This window comes from Euprymna scolopes, chromosome 28, assembly GCF_053919585.1.
Source record: "Euprymna scolopes isolate OS-2025 chromosome 28, ASM5391958v1, whole genome shotgun sequence".
Lineage (NCBI taxonomy): Eukaryota > Metazoa > Mollusca > Cephalopoda > Sepiida > Sepiolidae > Euprymna > Euprymna scolopes.
Window position 1 is genome coordinate 65,314,651 of NC_136509.1, and position 11,366 is coordinate 65,326,016.

General features: G+C 33.0%; 1 protein-coding gene across 9 annotated transcripts in view; it reads left to right on the forward strand.

The window, feature by feature from the left end:
• The window catches only part of LOC145249680 (uncharacterized), a 103,035-nt gene extending 95,322 nt beyond the window's left edge, over window positions 1-7,713 (forward strand). For all 9 annotated transcript variants that reach the window (XM_080111470.1, XM_080111471.1, XM_080111473.1 and 6 more), the window contains exons 14-15: window positions 3,039-3,286; window positions 6,739-7,713. In XM_080111470.1, coding sequence (XP_079967596.1) covers window positions 3,039-3,286; window positions 6,739-7,035 — 545 coding nt within the window. In that variant the 3' untranslated portion in view covers window positions 7,036-7,713. The remainder of the gene's footprint in view (window positions 1-3,038; window positions 3,287-6,738) is intronic.
• The last annotated feature ends 3,653 nt before the right edge of the window (window positions 7,714-11,366 follow it).

Below are 11,366 nucleotides of genomic sequence, written 5' to 3' on the forward strand. Positions count from 1 at the left end.
TGTCTTGGAATTGGAGAAATTAAAGAGTTGCATGACATGCATCACATGGGAGTGGAGAGAACATTATATTTGGTGAGGCAAGTGGATCCGAATGTAAAACGGGAAGAAATTCAGATGATAGTAAAGAACTGTGTTCGGTGTCAATCGATCGATCCTGCCCCAAATATACATAATCCTGGGGAAATTGGAGTTTTAACGAACTGGACGAGACTAGCTATTGACATAGCACACTACCGAGGGGGAGCGTACTTATCAATAATTGATTGTGGGCCAAGTAGACTGGCGATATAGAAGGAACTGCGAGTGGAAGCCGCATCTGCAGTTGCAACTGAATTAGAAAAGGTGATGCTTGAACGAGGTCTAATAAGGGAGGTGATAATGGACAACGGCACTGTTTTTCGCTCAGAAATCTTTCAGACGATGCTAAAAAAATGGAAGATTAAAAGTTATTACAGGGCAGCCTACAGACCTGGAGGAAATGGCATTGTGGAGCGACATCATCGGACCGTGAAAGCAATAGCTGAGAGAGGAAGAATATCGCCTGAAGAGGCCACATTTTGGTACAACATGTCCCCTAAGGTCGGGCAAAGAGATGACACAGTACCACATAGAGCAATCTTTAATTACGAATGGAGGCATCCTAGAGACATGTCACCGGAAATTAATGATCAAGGACCAGCCAGAATCCAAATAGGAGAAGAAGTTTGGGTGAAACCGCTTAATGCCCGATGCACAACGCAGTGGGGAAGAGGAGTGATAACAGGAGTGCAATCCCCAAACAACTTAAGTGTCAATGGAATGCCACAACATGTTTTAGATTTAAGGCGTGTGGTCCATTTAGGTGATGAGGATGGTGGTACTGAGCCAGGGAGTGATGAAGATGAACCGGTGCCGATGCAGAGACCGCAAAGAGAACGCAATGCGCCGATCTGGACACGGGATTATGAGATGTGAATGATCTTTAATGATCATGGGGGCGTGTTGTAAAAAAAAAAAAAAAAAAAAAAATCGTGCAAACCTTTTACCACTGGCAACGCCCGCTTCAGAGAGTGAAAGAAGAAGAGGAGAATGGCCACTGCGTCTATTTATAGACTAAAGATCATGGGAAGAGTATGCAAATAACTTTGGACGGTTTTGTCCTATAAAAAGCCTGTATTTGGGAGAGAGGGTGTCTTTTTTGTTTGGCAGAAGCAATTGCTGTCAGAAGTGCATTGGACTGCAGGATTGAAGAGTGAAGATTGAGTTGTGGGGTCATTGTATTTAACCACAAAATCTAATGTAAATAAGTTCTTGTTAAGCCGTTCTCTTAAATAATTAAAATTTACCCAAGTTCATCATTACTAATAATGAAGGTATTATTTTACAGTATATCTGACACCCATTAATCTTTATCTTGGGCCTTGTTAAGTGGTGATCCCCTACTTAAAAGGAAAAAGATACCACTATTCAACACATACTTGAATATCACTTCTTTTAACTTTTTGATCACGCCTAAGTTGCACTCTTCTCACAGAAAGGAAATTCTCAAATTCACAAAGAAAACGTTTGTAAGAAAAGTTATAAAATAATTTAGAAAGTTTAAAGAAGACATGGATAGTATAAGAATTATTTTGTTCATGGTCCATCCTGTTGTGTTCAGATAATTTGTGATATCTGGATCATTGAACATTCTAATAATAAGTAAGCCAGCTCATTATATTTTTACACAATTTACTCATGGTAGAAACATTAAATTATTTGCAGACAATATTGAATGTCCGGCGGTGTCCGCCATGTTGCTTTTCTCTCTAAAACTCTTTTCTAAAGATTTCTAGAAATATTTATAAAGGGCGATAACTCTTACTTTCAATATTAGAGTTATTTCCCCTTTGATCGCTATAATATATCTAATCTAATATTCCTTTATTCCACAAATAGTCAGCACTGTCCCAGCATTATGCGGGGGAAAATACGAAATATTGATTTAATTAAAGAAATAAGCTTCAGAATAACAATTCTATTGTCTAAGTTTGAAAGGGTTGCTAGACTCCCTACCATATAGGTTTTAATAATGTTCCCCCTCCTTGCCGGTAGTATTATGAAAGAAATGTTTTTAATTAAGTAATAACTGTAATAAAAATAAATTGAAAAAGCTTACTGAATCAGATGCCTAAAAGTCTTAGTGGACATTTGTTTTTGTTTTTTTGTTTTCAGGAATATTACTAAAACATTTGTTAATAAGTGTAATTTACTATTCTTATATAAAGTCTACATTCTAAATAATCTTTATTTGTTTCATTTCTTCAATACTGTTATTATTTTCTTATTACATAAATCATACAATGGATATAATATGAAGTGAATGTCAAATGTTAGCATTAAACAGTGTTGATATGATTATTATGCCATGAATAATTAGTACCCGGTGTATCTGGTAGCGGAGAATTAAATAATAAGATGTGAGTAAAATGGCAGCGACCTTCTTTTTGGAAGTCATATTTGGAAGAAGCAGGTAATCTGGATGAAATGTAAGATATTTTAAATGAAGATAAAATGAAAGCATAATTTCTGCAAACATGCATGCAGGCTTAGACTAATCACAATAGATTAATATATGAAGGTTTTGCTTATTAAACTGTTATGTATGAATGCGGGGAGAGGAGATCAACTTTAATATAAAGAAGATGAATGTTTTGGCCTTGAATGGCTGATAAGACGGCATGGTAAATTTCAAGAGTGTGTATTTACAGAAGTACAGAATTGTAGGTAACAGAAAAACTGAGTATGAAACTCACATAGAATTTTGTTAAAAGTTTTATAAATATTGTTTGGAAGAGCCTATATATTCCTGAAATAGGATAAATCACCATCACACCATTATAATAAGTAAAACGTTTATTTCTCTTTAAACAAATTGTGTTTAGGGAGAAAATAACTTGATTTTTATTTCTATTATTTTATCCTGATTTTTAGGTGTTTTTCATTATCATAAAGTTTTTTGTTTTTTTTTCTAAAACCTGATTTCAAAAAATTAACTCCTTTGTCCTTTGTTTCTCTAGTTCCCTGTGTTCGGCATTTGAATCCTCAAAAAAACACCAATACTGAACCAAGCAGTGACCCTACAGAGGATTACACCATGACAACAGTGATGCCTGATGATACTGAGCCTGATGCTGAAACAATCATTGCCACAGCAGCCTCCACTGCAACTTCTTATCCGACTGTACTGGCTGAGTTCTCATCTGTTGTTGCAGATACACAACAATACATTCTTTCAGAAGCTGAACATGCAGAAAACGATCTTGAGGTAGCAGTCGTCTCTTTATTGTTGCCTTGTTTGTAACCTAGTCGTTAGCAGTCGTCTCTTTATTATTGCCTTGTTTGTAACCTAGTCGTTAGCAGTCATCTCTTTATTGTTGCCTTGTTTGTAACCTAGTCGTTAGCAGTCGTCTCTTTATTATTGCCTTGTTTGTAACCTAGTCGTTAGCCGGGAAGTGTGTCTTGGTTTGTGTCCATATCATAGGGACCTTTCTGGAGCTAGTTCTACTAGAAACCAAAATTGTAAATAAACATTTTATTCATTCGTAAGTTTCTTGTAAACATGGGACAAAAACTTGTGCATTTATTAATATAATGTTTTGATAATTTTGATATCGATTCATTTATCTTTTGAATAAGAAATAAATGAATAGATAGAAGAAAAAAATCACTTGGTCAATGAGGCAAGGGTAAGGACCTTTTTTAAAATCAATAAAAAATAAAATTTGGCTTTGGTATTGTGCACACGAGAGAGGGGGGGAGTAGCATTCCTCTACTCCTTCTCTCTGTGAATATCTATGTATCAGCATGTTTCTTTTTAGTCAATGTTTCATTGAAATGACTTTGAAATAAATTTATCCTGTTTTTATTAGATAGCTTTAATTACTGTTAATATTACTGAAATTATTGACTGAAATAGAATCATAAAATTAAAAATCGATAACACCAAGCAGTAATTATAGACTGTTTAAAAAACAGATATGCAAATGAGAATTAAAATTTATATATATATATTTTAAATATCTTGTATTATTAATTTAAATAACAGTAACTCATCTTAATGATAATACAGAAGTGATGAATGAAAAAAAGTATTCCCATTTATCCATTCACACACACACACACACATATATATACTCCTAGAAATTTGGAGTTCTTTATGTATTCATATTAAAAACTCTTTAAAAAGAAAATACAACTTTGTTATATATGGGCTGTGGGATTGCATTCATCTGCAAAAGATCTAGCTAATTTGCATATTCTTTTAAACATTCATTTTAATTGATTCCCTATTAGTTTGTTTTTTTTTCTTATGGGATGATCATCTTTAGTTAATTATTACGTGTAATATTATGCATGCAGATATTCTACATGATTTATACGTGTGTAATATTTGCGCCAGATGGTTATAGTAAACAAAAAAACTTTTTTCATATATATTTGTGTATACGTATATATTTTTGTTTATAAATTTTGCCTCCCAAACTTCTAGAGTTTTGGGTCTACAGATATGAAACTTAGTATAAAGTATTTGAACCCATGTGAAACTTTCTATTTGGGTTTTATCTGAGGAAAATCGGTACAAAAGTGTGAAAATTTAAAAAAAATGAAATTTGCCAAGTGAAGGTCAAACGCCAATATTACAAATGTGCATGCATAACGTAGTAGCTTTTGGTTCATGTTTTAATTTTTAGCCTTGCTTTTTTTTTTTTTTTTTTTTTTTACTTTTTAAATCATTACTATATATTGGGTTCAATGTAATATAATAAATACGAAATCTGCATTAATCAAAATATTATATTTAAGCATATTTTATGACTGGATAATGCAGAGATCCTAGCTAGTATATATATATATATGTGTGTGTGTGTGTGTGTGCCGATTTAATATTCCATGGATTCAAACTACTTGGAGACTATATTAGTGGGTTTTACTAAATATGTGTGACTAAAAATGATGTACGATCATTGTACGACTAATTGCCGCTGCTGATGATTAAAGCAACTTCGATGCAGGTGATCAACTGGGTCTGTCAGCGTAAAATATCATAAACCAATCTTGTAATAAACAATAAAACGAATTTACTCAAAAGTTTCGAGAGGTTATTTTTAGAAAATTCTTAAAGACTGAAACTTTTTTTCCACCCAATGTGCCAATTTATTTTATTGTTACTGTTTGTAAAATAAATAAATAAGTTTATTTCTTTATTGAAATAAAAACAAAATGAATTAGTCAGTCACAACTTTCAGCCGAGAGTTTTTTATTTTATTTATTTATTTTTTTCAAATTAAATTTAATTTGATGACAAGTGACCTTTTATAAAATTTGAATTTTGTAATGCAATAACAATGACTATAACTAGCTATAACTAACAATAACTAGAACATCTTTTTAAAAAGTAGAATAAATACCTGAAGACTATTAGTTCCCAATTCTGTACGCCTCTTTTAGGGGAACTGGTTTTCCTCACTTTTAAAACATTAGTGTCTAACCTGCTTTTGTGGGGAAACAAGTAAATAACTATTATTTTTAAAAGAATTATTGTTTTTTTGTTTTTTCCTTTTTGTTTAATAATATTGCTTAAAGTTCCACTTTATGATAACGCGACTCTGGTTCATTTTTCAAAAAAAAACAAAACAAAAATGGCATACAAAATTAGAAAAAATGATATTAAGAAAAAATTTTGTAAATACTTTTTTATATGAATCTAAAAATATATTTGCCAAAGAGTAAATTCATTTTAATGTTTATTTTAATAATACAACAGATTTTTACAATATTTTGTGCTGACAACCCAGTAGCTGGTCCAAGTAAAAGTTGCTTTAATAGTAAAACAGTAGCAGGAGCAAATAATCATACATAATTGGTCGTACAATTTTAGTAAACCTTCTTATATACGATTAAAATCCGACACGACTAAATTGTCTGATTCAGCTCCTGCTGATTCACGCAACTTTACATGTTGTTTCTGACACATTACGTGTCGTTTCTATAACAGCAGGAGCAGTCAGTCGTACAATGATAGGGAATAATTTTGGTCACACATATTTAGTAAAACCGTATATTAGTGTTAGGATAGTGTCATTGTCACTAGTAATACAGAATGTTTAAATGACTAAAGACTTTTTTAATATGTAATTTTAGTTTTTTTTTACGCTTGCAGTAAAAATCATATATATTTTTAATAAATAAGTAATAATTTCATAGGTTCATAGCAACATTGCAAATCGTTTCTATGTTTATATATTTCTTCAAGCAGACAAAACTTGAAATAAAGATTTTTTTTGTTTTTTTTGTAAGTGTTTGAGGAGGAGGTCTTCCAAAGTATGCTGTGACATTTTGCATTTTGACTTTTAAGCAATTTTCAGACACTCTTAATAGAAAAAGTAGATATTTATTTATTTTCCACTCCATGAATATGTTGCACAATGATGTAAGGTGAGGAAAGTCAAGCCAGCATTGTTAAAGGAGGAGCACTCTGGCTATTTAAAAATTGCCTTGACAGCCCCATCAAAGTTTCCCATTGAGGGGTGGGGATAGAGTTCAGGCAGTAAGCAATAAACTCCAACCAAAAGACGGGAAGCAAAATGACCTGGCACATTTTAACCTTTTGAAACTGTTTTGTGATTGATTCTTGATCAGAATTAGAATATTACAGCTTTTATTAGTGAACTATTTTTATATATTATTGATACTCTGTGTCTTTTATTCTCTTCCCAGACGGCTGAATATGTGGTACTTCACACTTCAGAAGACATTGTCCAGAAAGTTGAGATCATCACCGATGCTTCTTTAGTTGAACAGGCGCTACTAGATGATCCTAACTCCAATGAGACTGCCTCTTATGTTGTGGTTCATGCAGATTCACAGGGTGATAATGGTCTGCAGATGCTGGGGGAGCATACAATGCAGAGTATTATTATGGCTGCAGATACAGAAATTGTCCATACGCAGGAAGGGATTGAGGAGAGTATTGTCGGAGAAGCAATGGAAGTTGGAGTCACAGAAGAAGTTTAATATTACTCAATGAGAGTTATGAGATATGACTACAATAACATCCTGATGAGGAACACTTTGCCGAAAGGAAATACTGTCAAATGGTTTATGTTCAACTGGTTTCATTGCAAACACATTTGTCGACCAGTTGGAAAACCAAGTAGCATTGTAAACTAGAATTGGCAAATTTAGAGTTGGCATTCTTACGAGGTGTCAAGTCTTTCAGGAGTTGGCATCCGCTGAAATGTATTAGATTTTTTTTTTTTTTTTTCAAACTGAGTTTAAAGTTTGTTTTTGACATTTTATTTTTAATTGACTGTTACCTCTGATGTAAACTGAAGGAAAAGCAGATGTCTAGAGCCTCGAGGATTCCAATGTTTTATTTGAGGTGGACAAGTGAGCTGTTTTCACATAGTGACCTGATTGACCTCTTTACACAGTTATTTTCATTCTATCATATAGGAATTATGAAACCTACTATTCTCCTAGTAGATGTCTATTTCTATAATTTATGTTGACTTTTTAGTGTTATTAAAACAAGCAATGTATGCGTCCTCTTAATTCAAATGTACATAGTTTTACGGAAGCATGCAAAAGATTACAGATTTTCTTTAAAGACATTCTTATAAAATGAATACACATACATATGAAATGAAAATAAAAAAATTAGTTATTCATTAAAACTTGATTTTAAAAATCTTTATGTAAATTTGATATTCTATTTATTACCATTTCTACAAATCTTAATTCATCAATCTTGTGTGCATCATTTGTCTTTTTAATTATCTTCACTGCTTTTCAATCTCAATTCATCTTCCAGCATCACATAAGTACACCTTCGAAAACATTCCTTGAACACCTAAGCACTTTTTCCACTTGACACTCTATGTGAGTAGTTTTTTATACAAAAAACCTACAGAAGAGATGTTCCATGGGAGGTTTTGTATACGTAGGATATTGTTATCAGTGTGACAGAAGTAAGCACAACAGTTAACATGTAGACGTCATTGGTGTTGATTGTGAGGTGGCTTCATGCTTAAAATATGACAACCATAAAGCATTTGATATCTTATGCTAAAGATATCTATCTGACAATGCAAATATCCATGCAGCATCTATAAGCTGCAGTATCTGACTCTGGATGCTATGAAATGCAGAAGATGCAATAACTAGTGCTATAAAAAAGTTCACCAATCTGCCAGTAGTACTTGTAGCAAATGCAGCTATTTCATTTGCAGCATTTATCAAAATCAGACTCCCATGGAAACAGAAATTGTTGCAAGTAGCAAAAGAGTCAATAAATTTACCTAAGCAATACAATTGATTGTAATTGACCAACTGATACAACAATAAGACAGCATATATCCTCCACGTGAAGAGTTTCAAGCAGCTGTCAACAATTTTACAAAACGCAAGGATCCTATCGTATGCAAGATTGGCAGCGTACAATACACATGCCCAACCTGTACTTCCGTATGACTGAAACGAGGTGACAAAACATCCAAACCACACAATTCTGGTGCATCAGATGAAGAAAACTGCCAACTTCATTGTACGGACCTCTATAAAAAATTCCATCACACAACAACATCTCAACTAATATGGCCATATTACCTGCTGTCATCTGAAATGCTTTAAAATGTGTCCCACACTGATGTCAATGATCCAATCCCACACTATAAGTCACTTAAGACATGAAGGGAATAATCTGATCCTGGCAGGTGTCACAAGAAGAAGAAGAAATTGACAACCACCTCAGCAGGAACGGCCTGCCTGGTGACAGGAAGTGTGGTTTCCGTCCAGCGAGATCTACAGCTGATGTAGTGACTGTAATTTCACATAGGATCAGTGAATCTATCAACGAGGATTTCCTCTCAAGACTGATAGCTCTTGACATATCAAAGGCATTTGATAGGATTTGGAATAAACGTCTACTTCACAAGATTTCCAGCTATGGAATATCTGGAGATTTCTTCTCAACCATTAAATTTTTTTCTCTCCGATAGGTTGTTACAAATAGTCATCGATGGGCAGTCTGAAGTATCAATGCTGGCATACTGCAGGGATCCATCCGGGGCTCAGCTCTTTTCCTTATCTTCACCAATGATCTCCCAAATCACATTCTAAGTTCATTCGCCGACATATACGCAGATGACACTATGATCTATGGCAACACTTCAAAGATCAACAATGACAAGAATCTCTCTGAGTCTCTCTCTCCTCAGACCTTAAACATGTGGTGCGACGGAGTAAAAAATGTCTGGTTAATTTTAATTCAATCCAAAAACCAAACTTTTATCTTTTCACTAGAAATGCTTTGACTCTCACTTGGCCCTAATTGGTATCAATAGCTTTAGTCTAAAAGAGGCTGCCTGTTTTGACAAACTTCTAGGTCTGACCTTTACTCCTGACCTGAAATGTCAAATCTTTTGCCAAGGTCGCTGGGAAAATAGTTGCGTCATTTTACCGCTCCAAATAGTAGCAATACCAGACGATAACGTTCAGTGCTGGACAAGGCACACACTGCTACTTAATTATATTTCTCCTACGTCCATCAAAATAAAACTTATATAACTGGATTCACAATAAAATTTACTTTAAAATGGTATTTTAATATTTTTGTTGCGATTTGTATATTCAAAGAAATCGCTATTTAAATCCGATTTTTAACGATGAAACTTGTCAGCATAGCATGCCCACTGATGGTAGATCACTTTTAGCAAATAAGCAGTCGGGGTGTGTTCATATGAATACTCAGAGCAGAAGTTGTACCCGTCGACGACATTTCTAGTTATTTTAGCTAATTAGGGAAAAGAATTGTCTTTGCTACGAAATTTGAACACATGTACATCTTTCCAGTCAAAAGTTAGAATATCTCAAAGTTGATGCTTTGTAGTACAAAGATAAGTAAAGATAGAAACTGTGTTCAAACGCTAATTAATAGTGAAAATATTAATTTCTTTTGTTCTAAAATTTGAAAAGAATGGGATGAAAACTTTTTATGCTAGAGTCGTTAGAAATACTGACAAGCGCTTATAAACATGAGTTTTTGTGCGTCGTCGTGCACCCACAAAAAAATCTGTAAACCTGTGTTTGGCAATTAACTTACGAACAAAGTATTCATTTTATTTTTGTTATTATTTAGAAAAAAAATTTTTAATTATGGAGAACAAAAGAATATTTTAAAAAAATAAATTATTTGAAAAAGAATAACCAACAATGATCATGCTTATCTGGTTAAGTAAAAGAATAACTTTTATTGGGTTTATTGTACAATTCACAGAGTCATGAAAAAGTGGCCAAAAAACAAATATATAATGAATAAATGTTATCAAAGGCAAGTACTCTTCTACCTACCTCGATAAATTTTTGGTGTTGTAAATGTTTCTTCTGTTCAAAAAACAAGTAGTGTCGAGTGTTACATGAGAACAAGAAAAAAATGACCGCGATGTGTCTTGAAGTTTCGACAATGACTTAAAAATAAAAAATTATATAAAATAGTGGGAGAAACTCACTCGATAATTGTTATGGTAACTTGAAGCAGTTAAAAACGAAATTTAATTACCCTAATTAGTTTAATGAACTTGAAAGCATAATTGCAATCTGTACAAAATTTCCTTCCATTTGATATGCTACAAGCCATATTTTGTTAATAATTTCTTTGAATTGTGTCGTGGTGGCCATCTTGGATTTTTCACGGTGTAATGATGACAAATGATAAAGTCCATCAGAATAATATTTTGCATGATGATAAAGCCTTACCCCCATTTTTTAAACTGTTTTTTTTTTAAGATGCTTCTACTGGAAACCGTTAAAATGAAACTTAATTTAGCTAATTAGTATAATGTACTAAAAAGATAATTTTGATCTGTAAAAAATTTCCTTTAATTTGATATCCTACAAGCCATATTTTGTTAATAATTTCTTTGAATTATGTTGTGGTCACTATCTTGGATTTCCCAGTCGCCATCTTCAATTTTTCATGATGTTATAATGGCAAATGATAATGTCCATCAGAATAATACTTGCTATGATGATAAAGCCTTACTTACCATTTTTCTAAGCTGTTTTTATGATGTTTCTACTTAAAACTGTTAAAATGAAACTGAAATATGCTAATTAGTTCGTAAGTTACTAAGTGAGATGGTCGTAAATAATGTCAACTGAACCTTCGTGGTATTATGATATATTCAAATTTCATCATATCTTAAAAAGATCTGAAGATACATTTTTTTAGAGATGGGTTAGTCTGTAAATTGTGCAAATTTCCTACTATTTTCAGTCACAAGCTTTTATGCATTTGAATAGGACTGACTTAAGGTAAAATGTCCAGTGAACCGCACATTTTTTGG